The 11,310-nt window shown below is 42.2% G+C and overlaps 1 protein-coding gene across 2 annotated transcripts; it reads right to left on the bottom strand.

Annotated features, from left to right (window-relative positions):
• Positions 1–1,337: 1,337 nt before the first annotated feature.
• On the bottom strand, positions 1,338–10,059 carry LOC106106358 (acetylcholine receptor subunit alpha-like). 2 transcript variants are annotated; one of them, XM_013286938.1, is made up of 11 exons: positions 9,693–10,059; positions 6,427–6,674; positions 5,980–6,128; positions 5,859–5,903; positions 5,672–5,781; positions 4,535–4,715; positions 4,331–4,446; positions 3,083–3,388; positions 2,765–2,920; positions 2,130–2,397; positions 1,338–1,596 (listed from the first exon to the last, which is right to left on the bottom strand). In XM_013286938.1, exons 2-11 carry the CDS (start codon positions 6,533–6,535, stop codon positions 1,396–1,398), a joined length of 1,641 nt encoding a protein of 546 aa, XP_013142392.1. In that variant the 5' UTR covers positions 6,536–6,674; positions 9,693–10,059; the 3' UTR covers positions 1,338–1,395. The 2 variants fall into 2 exon arrangements, with proteins under 2 accessions (XP_013142392.1, XP_013142393.1); XM_013286939.1 differs by having other exon boundaries at positions 2,130–2,385.
• Positions 10,060–11,310: the final 1,251 nt, after the last annotated feature.

Below are 11,310 nucleotides of genomic sequence, written 5' to 3'. Positions count from 1 at the left end.
AAAGTGAAAACAACATTAACACAACTGTAGGTTTAAAAAAAATGAAAATCATCCTTCGACCATATTTTGTTAGAAACAATTTATCTTACAACTATGGTTAGTCGATACAATTATTAAAGTAGTCCGTCCTTGATAGAATGCTGGTTTTATATACATATGGTATGGTATATGCAGTCCTATGAACCTATCCAGCACAGCATAAAAAAGAAAAAAACTAAAACTAATCGTACTTTTGCGCATTCTAGCAAAAAAAACATCAATCCTCGCATCGGAAAACATGACTGAGGCGCTGCCACATCTAGGCGGCACCAACAACATTTAGTTTGTCATGACTGCATGGATTGCGTGTAGAGTGGAGGCGAGCACGAGACAGCGCGCGCCGACCTACTTTGCGGCTCTCGAATTCAAATCGATATATCTCTTGCTGATGCTAAATTTATATATCTTTATAAAAAAAATGAACTTTTTGCTTCCCGGAAGAACTGAAAATTAAATAGGTATATGTACTACAGTGGAACCTTTTTGCAGGAAAGTTCATCATGTCTCATTACGTAGAGTCACTGCTGCGCCGGCGGGCGGTGGCGGCAGGAAATCAAAAGTAACTAAATTTCCCGCGCGGCAGCGGCTGATGCTGATCGAATGCAGCCGCAGCCCGCGCCCTGCCGCCTTGCCGCCTTGCCTGCTTGTTAATTAAAAGTCTGAACAGTATTTAAAAATAAACTTTATTTTTAAGAAAAATTACTTTTTTTTTAATAAATGAAGAACAAATAAAATCCCATAAATCCTTATAAAGGTCTTAAACAACAGTTTACCGCGAGGTTCGCCTTTCATTAAATTGTAATCCTTACACATTTTATATTTAATTAAAAATTCGCAGAAAACGTGTTGAATAAGAAGCGACCGGCCGGCCCTGGCTCCGCTTGGATCACAACGGTAACATTCATCATAAGTACACATCTTTATTTGAATGCCGGCGGTTATCTTGTAAACTCTTAAGATTTAAATTACAATCTGATGTTATTATAAGCGTAATTAAATTAACTTTGACCAGAAAAAATTAGCCACTGGCAAAGGTATATTGACGTCGTCAAACCCGCAAAGCACTTAATCCGCTACTTTAAAAGCTTCCTGTAAGTGAGAAGGTAATGGCCGAACCGACACTTCGACACTGCGACACTCGGACGCCAAGTTAGGTCTCTGCACTCAAATACGCAGGCTCGTGCTGCCGGCGAGGGCTCACTGATCAGCGAATAAAACTACGCATTATAAACAATCTTTTTAATTTCGTATCTATCAAAAGAAATTCGACTGATTTTTGATCATTACTCAATTCGTCGTAAAAACTATCATTACAATATTATATTTACAGTATACTTTGTGGAGGTTTAGGGGGAGTCAGCGGGGCGGCGGGGGTGGGCGGGGCTTGGCGGCCGCGTAGGCGATCTCCGAGAGACGCACGTCGATGGGCGCGCGTTCGTCGTACAGTGTGGGCGCCTGCAGGATGATGCCGGCGGAGCCCACGACCACGGCCAGCGTGAAGATCCACAGGAACAGCCGGTCCAGCACCATCGCCACGTACTTCCAGTCCTCTTTCACCTTGCGCCACAGTAAAACATACTTCTTACCGGTTAAAGAAATTAATGTGTTGCCATGCTAATATTATTTTGATAGCAGCAACTCTTAGAGACGGCTTGTTAAGTAAAATATAATAAATACTTAAAAATAAGAACATGTTCTTATCTACTCAGAATTAACAGCCTTAAAAAATCGCTTGATAAATTGCGGCACTGATGGTTAGTTTTGCTTAAAATATTTCAAGAAAAGTCTTCGTAGTATCATAGTATACGAGTATTTATACGTTTTATATATAGTTTCTTATATATTATTTGAACCTGTGCCGATAACGCTTCTACGGTTATCTTATTATTAGGGGAGTCGCTGCTCGTTTGCCTCCCTGTCCCATAAAAACAACTTGTTTCAAAACAAAAAGGTCTCGATGCTGTGTTATTTAGTTAATTAATAAGTTGAAGGTGACAGTGTCACAGAAGATGCGGCTGATGTCAATCGTCATCCCTCGAGGGACCTTCATCATCAAAGGCTATTACAATATTATACGTTTAAACACTTACCCTTGTGGATTCCTCTTCTTTGCGCGTCTGGTCCGCAATGTAGTTGATGCCGTCGATGGCTTTGTGCAGCTCCGGGCAGCGGTGCCAACGGCGCAGCGCGGCGCAGAGCGCGGGCGCGTCGGCCGGCCCCGGCGCTCCCGGCGCTCCCGGCGGCGAGCCCGGCCGCGAGCCCGGCCGCGCGCCGTGCAGCCGGCACGCGCCCGCTCCGCTCTGCGCGCACGTCAGCTCCGTGGCCTCGCGGGCCATTATGCCCGCACTTTCAACACAACTTGATCTCATGTTCAATGCGTTACATTATAAGATATTTTAAATTTAAGTTTTAAAGAGATTTTAAAGTAATACTTAAGTAACATGAAAAAAGAAATATTTGATTACACCAACAATTACTTTAGTAAAATGAGTACTTCTTAAGCGACTTTTGCCACTTTAAAGTCTCACAGTTTATATGCGTAAAATAAATAACCAGAAATCTTCGATTATTTCGCGATTTTATATTATATGTACCTTCTTTGAATTTGTGTTAACTGTTGATAAACAGGCGATTTTAGCAATTATAAAAGTTACAAACTTTACATGACTATCTTCATTAAGGAGTGCAGGGGTGAGGGCAGAAGAGAGAAGAGAGGGGGACTTACAAGCGGCTGCGGTGCGGGTCAAGGCGGCAGTGCGGCCGCCGCATCACCAGCAGCCGCGGCAGCACGTGGATGAAGACGCGGCGCACCCACGGCGCCATCGTGTGCGTCTGCGGCGACCGGAAGTGCACGTTCAGCACCACCACCGTCACGCAGATACTGTCGCATACACAAACACACACTCGCGTTACGTCGACGATTCTTGATCCCGAGCCGCTATTCATATTTACAGCGACTAGATATTTTATACGAACTATTTGCCCATTCAATAGAAGAGACATGAAGCTCGCCAGCATGATACCATGCGACCGAGCGACGTACCTGAAGGTGTCGAGGATCATAGTGAAGAGCACGAACTTCCCGAGCAACGGTACGACGAGCGAGGTGGGCGGGATGATCTCGGCTAGCAGCAGGAAGAACACCGTCAGCGACAGCAGGATAGAGATGGAGAGCGAGACCTTCTCCCCGCTGTCCGAGGGCAAGTAGAATACGAGCACGGTCAAGAACGAGATGCCCATGCAAGGTATGATCAGGTTCACCGTGTAAAAGAGCGTCTTACGACGCATTGTGATGTTGAACGTGATGTCCAGGTAGGGCTCGTCGCAGCACGTGTAGAACTTCTCGTTTCTGCCAACACAACACTACTTACAGCGGCGAGCACGTCCATACTTACTCATTATGTTCCGCACAAAGATGATTGTCGACAACTTTAAACTACCTTTCACAAACTGAACATTGCTTATAGTATTAGTAATACCTATTGTAAATAGTTTAGCGATATTCCTCGGCTTTTCGAGGACAGCTAACCTATATCAAAAACATTCAGTAGCTAAATCGTTATGTAAAGATTTAAGACCAATGTGTATTAAGTTCTATGAGTTTTGCTAATAAATCCTTTATTTACTCATTGCAAAACATTTCTTAACGATTACTAAAACTATACCTCCGGATGTATGTTAAGTTCATCAGTTTGACAACTCGCGCCTATGAAGTATCGATTTTATTTTCTGTATGACATGTAATAGCGTACTTAAGTTGTCAATGTCGTAGGTAAGGAACACATGTACCTATTGTTATATACGCACAACTAAAAATTATAACCATTTCTGGCTGAATTATAATATGAATTGGCAAACTAATAAAACATTTATTTGACAAGGTGACGCATATTTGTAATCATTCAAATCTACACTATTATAATAAAGCGTAAACACACACTTCTTTGTTGTCTTAGATGTCAGCAATTACAACATTATTTTGAATAATTCTTTTTCTAATAAAAAGCCCTACACTTACATACGTCACGCCTAAGCCTATATATTTTCACGCCATTAAACTTAGGGGGTAAACATTATGGATAAAATCCCTGATGTGGGAAAGAGACCATAAGTTGCTGCCAACATCAAGGAAGCAAAAATGCCATAGGGTTGAACTTGAACCTTACTATTAAGGTTATTGATATTTTGACATTTGCAATTGAGAATTTGAGAAATGTAAACAATAAAATAAAGTTGATATAATATCATACGGAGGACTCCGCATGGGAACAGCTAGTAATTAATAAAACACCTGACTGCGGGTACTTCGAGGATGTCCCATTCCACCGAAGTATAGAACTCTGAGAGGTCGACGCCCAGTTCGACGACGTTGGTGCCGCGCGCCTCGTCGATATGCCGCAGGTCCACCTGCACAGCAGACGGCACGCTCATTGAACACATATTGCTCCCACGTCGTCGAAACGTCAGTTGCACAACGTGCCCAGCGGCCATCTACCTGGAAGCCGTCGTACGTCCACGAGCCGAATTTCATGACGCATGTCTGCTGGTCAAAGGGGAAGTACTCGACGTCTATCTCGCACGAGGACTTGTAGATGGCGGGCGGGCGCCACTCGACTCGGCCCGTGTAGTTGAGCGTCGCCTTGGTGGCCAGCGTCACCTCGAAGTTGCCGTCGGCGCTGCCCACGGGTACATATACGATACATATGATCTGTATGTACGAGTATATGAGGATATGTCCTTACAGCAAACACTACAACTACATAACTACTCGTAATGTGAAAGAATGGGCTCTGTACCATGTCACGTTGGTTACATTTCATATTATCTTGTGATCTGCACAAAATTAATAAATGACATATTCTTTAAATAATAAAAAAGAAACATTTTATGATCTTGAATGAATCAAATTATCAATGATTACTAAATGTTAACCCATTTCGCTACCGTAATATGAAATGTTAGCTTCGTCTATACTTCGGAAAGTTCATGCGACGCGATGCGGGGGAAACCAATGGGAGCTAATGAAAGTAGACATCGAAAAATCGCGGCAAATTAAAAAAAATTAGGATTGCAACCAACCCAACATGAACATAGACTAAGACTATTTGATACTTTTAATATTTTTATTTCATGCACTTTATTTTTATAACTTTTGTGTTAAGAAATAGGCTCCAGCTAATGATTGTATTTAATTCCTTGCTACAAGATTTCTATTTCTGTTTCAACCTTTGGTAATATTTGTTCGATTTTATAGAGACTAACGTTCGCCTACGGATACTGTGACGTACGAGTAGATGTACATAAATATAGTACAAATTGCATAATTATAACATGATTTCCAAACCTCTTCTATAAAGTGGCTCATTGATTGATCAAAACTATCCATAACCCCGCCTATTTAGTTGTGGTATCCACATCACTGGCGACTTTTTTTTTTTAAGAGTCGAGAGTCGCAATAACAAAAGTCGCCGTGGTGTTGCACCGGGCGAGGGGCCACCAGTGCAGCAGCTACATGCTGCTGCGTACTTTACCACTGGGATTTTGTTTGCATGTAATATGAGTGTGAACTGATTTCTGACGACATCCGCAAGTTTCGCGTGAACTACAGATGTCACGCACGAGTATATCTCACTTGTTATACAGCACTATGTCGGGCCTCCAAATATGGTCGGAGGGCACATGCAACATCTCCACGCCGCCGTACTCGCGAGGCTCCCACGACAACTTGTAGTCGAACCAACTCTAAAAAAGTGCGTAAAATCATTGAGACGTTGTGCAGCGATCGTACTCTGGCCAAAAAGCCGCGACCATGGTCTTACCTGCTCCACCCACAGGTTTGTTGTCATTATCTGATTTTTGAGATTCTGTTAAACATTAAAAATCGGATTAGAACGAAATTTGAAAGGCGGCTTCGAGTGAACGAACACTGGCGAGACTCACAACATCGATGAGCTGGCTGAGCTTGAGCTTGATACGCACGGTGAGTGCGTCGCTCACGTTGAGCACTGGCCGCACCAGCTTGTTGTAGTTGCTCAGCAGGTCGTCGTACAGCCGCTTTGCGTCCGGGTTGCCTGCACATCCGGCGCATCCTGCGGCCGCACCCCCCACATGTCAATGAATGCGTTTAGAACCTTGTCCGCAAACTGACTAGCAGCGCACGTCTATTTCTACCAGCTGTCGCTATCGTGGTGCTGAGAACTTTATATGAATGTATAGTAATGCGCAGCGAGTCACCTTCTGTGCAAGGGGTGCATAACAAATGCAATATAAGGATTTGGCGGATTATCAACGGTAATGTTCGAGAAGTAATTTTTCAAACTACGTGAACCACACTATTTCAAATACAAATTTTTTCATATCTATGATTAATAAAGTGAATGTACTTACCTGCCAGCAACAGCGTGAGAAGCAGCAGCGGCAGCGCATGGGGCGCCTGGGGCGCATGACGCGCGAGAGGCGCGGGGGCCGCGCGGGCGGGCAGAGCGCGGGCGCGCATCCCGCGCGCATGGCGTCAGCACATGCTGCCTCGGCCGCCGAATGCCTCTGGCGCCGGCTGCCGCTGCCCGCTGCCCGCTGCCGCTGCCGACCTGCTACCGGTCCTCTTGCCAACGACTACGCTCCGAACCGAACTATAACTGGACGTAATAATGCATGACATTATCAATTGTCTCTTATCAATTATTTAAGAGATTTATTATCAGTTCCTTCTATTATTTCTATTATACTATCCGTGCACCAGGCCGATGTCGCTTGCGCGAACGCAACGCGTACCTCTATACCATAGTTCGATCCGGCGATACATTTTCGGCCCTTGAAATCGTTCGAATCGTGTCTGAGAACTCACATAGGGCAAACCGTCTCAAGTTCTTTTTCTGAGCATTGCCTCCTGATACCTCATATCTAGTCTGGACTTCTTTGAAAGGGCTTTGTGCAATTCGGTTTACTGGTTTGATATCGACGTTTTAGGTGGCGTTTACACAGACTGTGACTTTCATTTATTGTTTTTTTTTGTTTTATTTAAAAATGGGTTAATTTTAAAAGATATTTAGTGAGAGTGCTGCGAGCACGTGACCACATGAACGCATTTCCACTTTATTTTGGCTTGCGATTTACCTACCCTGATACTCGTATTGGTACATATTGTAGTCTCTATTCTGTCTTAGATAATATAGGGAAAGGTAATGACCAGGGTACGCACGGGCAAAACGTTTATGTTAAGGTTTGATTAAAAATAAAAACAAACAATAGGAACCAATTTTGATAAACATTTTCTACATTCTATTACATTTCTATAACATAAGTTAATAAACGTCAAGAACCAAACAAAAAACATAAAAGTTATCTCCTGTGATGGTAATTAAGATTCTTTTAACGACCTTCAAACTATCCGTTCCGGCCGTGTAGCGAGGGCAAAAGGAGTAAGTCAATGCAATCGTTACAAAACTAAGCGTCGCGGCCCAAGTAGGAAAAGCATACGTAACTTTTATAATAAGTACCTATATCAACGTATGTATCTAATCTGAGTGGGTGGAGGTGTACTGCTGTTTGTAATGATAACGCTGGAATTAATCAGAAACGCAAATGGTGTATATGTAAGTTTGTAGTTATGTATGTAGTAAAGGTTTGTATGTGTATAACTTCAACTGTGACCGCCTACAGCTTAACTGCTGAACCTATTTATAAATGAGGTGTCATCCTTTTCGTCTTTTTTTCTCGGAGTGTCATATGGTACATTACATTACATTACATCATTACATTGCAGCAGTTCTAAACACCTACAGTGGAGGTAAGAATTTGAATTATAAAAAAAAAATGTGAAAACCAAATCTCGCGCGCCATATTTTCTTTTTTTTGCTAGGCTTTAAAATATTTCATAGAAATCGTAACACGATATACACTAATTACAAATACAAGTATAAATGCGAATCTTCTTACGAATATTAAAATTCGGAACTACGAGTATGTATGGAAGGATGTTTGTTAGTTTGAAGGCTAAATGACTCAACGAATCTCGATGAAATTTGTCATACATGTAGAGGACAGTATGAAAGAACACATAGGCTATTTACTTTTGCTTCTTTTCTTTTTTTTTAAATCCACGCGGACGGAGTCGCAGACAAATGATAGTACTTGAATATAGGTCACTAGTTAGGTACCTTCTTTGATTAATGACACAGAATAGATTTAGCACGTATGTAAGTTGCTTTATAAGTATACCACGCTTAAGTAAGCGGTGTTGTACTCTGTATATTTTAGTGTATTTTGTTTGGAAGTCGGTTTTGATTTTTTTATTAAAAAGTTTATTTATTTCTCGATTTTTAGTGAATCTAAACATTGCAGTATGATAATCCCTAGCTTTCAAACAAAGTATGAGTTATCTAAGAAATTAAGTAAAAAACTAATACATCGTTGCGATCATTCACTCATAATTCTGTCCAGCCGCGCGCCGCTGTTGCCCGTGAGTTTTAATATTTTGATAACTTCTAGAATCTTGGTCAGAATTACATACTGTAAAAGGCAAATATGATCTACATTTAATACTCTATCGTGAAAACATATTTATTTGGATAAGGATTCATACCTAATCAGAATAAAAGCGTTTTAAATGAAGTCGATTGCATTTATTTGACGGTTTTCGCGAAACAAACGGTTATTGTGCGACAACCTTAAGAGATAGATATATGGTATCGCGGACTTTTATTTAGCTAATTGAATGAGCTACAATTCTTTCGTACATCATTTTTATGTAGGTCCTATAGTTTAGGCTACGTAAGCCAAGAAAGAAAACTTTGATACAAGTTGGTATTTTTTTCTGCGACTCGTAATTTGCTTTTTATGATATCTCCTAAACTATTGATCGGAATTGTATAGTTACAAGGGCATTTATATTCTACATTAAATTCTCTTGATGATGGACACATTTATTTGGATAAGGATTCATACCGAACACGAGTAATAGCGTTGAAAGTGGGGTGTAGATTTCGAGCGATATTTTAATGAAAAAAGTGGTTATTGTGCGACAACCTTAATAGCTAGATATATGCTATTAAGGACTTTTATTTAGAAAATTTAAAGGGCTACAATTCTTCCATACATCATTTTTATGTAGGTCTTATAGTTTAGGCTACGTAAGCAAAGAAAGCAAAAATGACCCGAAATTTCGTCGCGCCATTTTGAGCTAAACTATTTAACTACGTCGTAGTCTTTGACTCCAAAAATCAAACAAAAAAATGGGACCCACCTGCAAGCATTACCTTTCGGATAAAAAAAGAATTATCAAAATCGGTCCACTAGCGGCGGAGTTATGCCGTAACACATATAAAAAAAAACATACAGACGAATTGAGTACCTCCTTCTTTTGGGAAGTCGGTCAAAAATGCAATGTCTATGTGTAAAGCAACATTTTTTGTCATTAGGTACCTACCATATCTATACTAATATTATGAAGAGAAAAGATTTGTATTTTTTATGTAAATAACTCAAAAACTGTTGAGCCGATTTCAATAATTCTTACACCATGAAAAAGCTAGATTATTAGTGAGTAACATAGGGAAAGTTTTTTTTATTATTTGTTAATTTCACGTGAGCAACAGCTAGTTTAAAATAAATAAATAATGTGTTATATATTTTATTGGATAAAGAGGAACACTAACCAGAAGTAGCGCTACCACAAACTGCGAGTGAACATTATACATTGTAGCAAACACATCCACTGTACTTCACTCTTTGCTAGAGCTGGAGTCACGCCGACATAAAATAAGGTTACGTTCGGAAAATTAGACATTTTGTGCTAAATTTCGCTACTGCATGCATAATAGAAGAATCGATTATATGAATACAGAACTTCGACTTACAATAGGAAAATAGTAATGATTTTGGTACCTATTATTTTATAAAAACCGTGGAAATTCCTAAGCAGTTTATTTTTTAACTATAGATTAGACTTTAAAGGCAGTGTCTTCTGAGTTCAATGACCACGATACGGATAAATTAACTGCGCGAATCTGCCGTGTCGGGCGAGAGGGCACTCGGCACTGCAGGCGGGGCGGGCGCGGCGCGCGAGGCGGGCGAGGCGGACGAGGCGGGCGCGGCGTGCGGCGCGGGCGGGCGAGTGCCGCGGGCGGGGCCGGGCGCACTCGCTCGGCTGCGGCGCGGCGCGGTGCCGGCGGCCACTCGACCGGGGACACTCCGTCGACTGGTCGTCCCATCGCTGCGCGTTGTCGTTGCGCTGCGTCACTGCGCGGCAAACCACATCACCCTTTTTTTTTTTATACGCTGGGAAAATGCCTTTACGCATCCCCCCGTTGCCAGGGGGGGTATGTGGGACTCGCCGGCCAGAAGATGGAAAATGGCCGGAATACCCACTAAAAACCCAGCAGTGTTCCTTCTGTTCGCCTGCGGCTGGGTCACGGGAACGCTTATGCAATCTTCCGCGACCCAGCTGGCAAACCACATCACCCTGCCAGTTATGCACGGTTCACACTTATCACACACCAATCCATGTCAGCTACTGTCCATTGAATGTACCGTCGAAATCGGCCCAGCTATTTCGAGTTTAGATTAGCGATATGCGTTATGCGCTATGCACTTTGCGCTATGCGCTTTGTGCATAACGCGATATGGGTTTTTTTTTTGACTGAGTTGTCACTGTTTGCCTTGAAGAGGCATTAACAGATTCACCGGGACGATATGGGTTTTGCGCTATGCGCTATGTGCATAACGCGATATGCCATTTTCGAGTTTTCGATGAGCGATATGTGTTATGCGCTATGCGCTATGTGCATAACGCGCTATGCGATTTTCGAGTTTCGAGTTTCGAGTTTTCGATTTTCGAGTTTTCGATAAGCCATATGCGTTATGCGCTATGCGCTATGCGCTATGCACTATGCGCTATGGGCTATGTGCATAACGCGATATGCGATATGCGATTTTCGATTTTCGAGTTTCGAGTTTTCGGTAAGCGATATGCGCTATACGCTATGCACTATGCGCTATGCGCTATGCACTATGCGCTATGTGCATAACGCGATATGCGATTTTCGATTTCCGAGTTTCGAGTTTTCGATAAGCGTTTCGCGATATGCGCTATGCGCTATGCGCTATGCACTATGCGCTATGCGCTATGTGCATAACGCGATATGCGATATGCGATTTTCGATTTTCGAGTTTCGAGTTTTCGATAAGCGTTACGCGTTATGCGCTATACGCTATGCGCTATGCACTACGCGCTATGCGCTATGTGCATAACGCGATATGCGATATGCGATTTTC

The sequence above is a fragment of the Papilio polytes genome, unplaced genomic scaffold, assembly GCF_000836215.1.
Source record: "Papilio polytes unplaced genomic scaffold, Ppol_1.0 DF822266.1, whole genome shotgun sequence".
Taxonomy (NCBI): Eukaryota; Metazoa; Arthropoda; class Insecta; order Lepidoptera; family Papilionidae; genus Papilio; species Papilio polytes.
This window is presented reverse-complemented; position numbering and strand designations above follow the sequence as displayed.

Excerpts from the sequence above, each read along its gene's own strand:
- LOC106106358 (XM_013286938.1), bottom strand. The coding sequence starts at position 6,535 with ATGCGCGCCCGCGCTCTGCCCGCCCGCGCGGCCCCCGCGCCTCTCGCG. Across the intron at positions 6,129-6,426 it reads TCTCACGCTGTTGCTGGCAG|GATGCGCCGGATGTGCAGGC; the intron begins GTAAGTACATTC and ends GTGCGGCCGCAG. Across the intron at positions 2,921-3,082 it reads ATGATCCTCGACACCTTCAG|TATCTGCGTGACGGTGGTGG; the intron begins GTACGTCGCTCG and ends TGTATGCGACAG.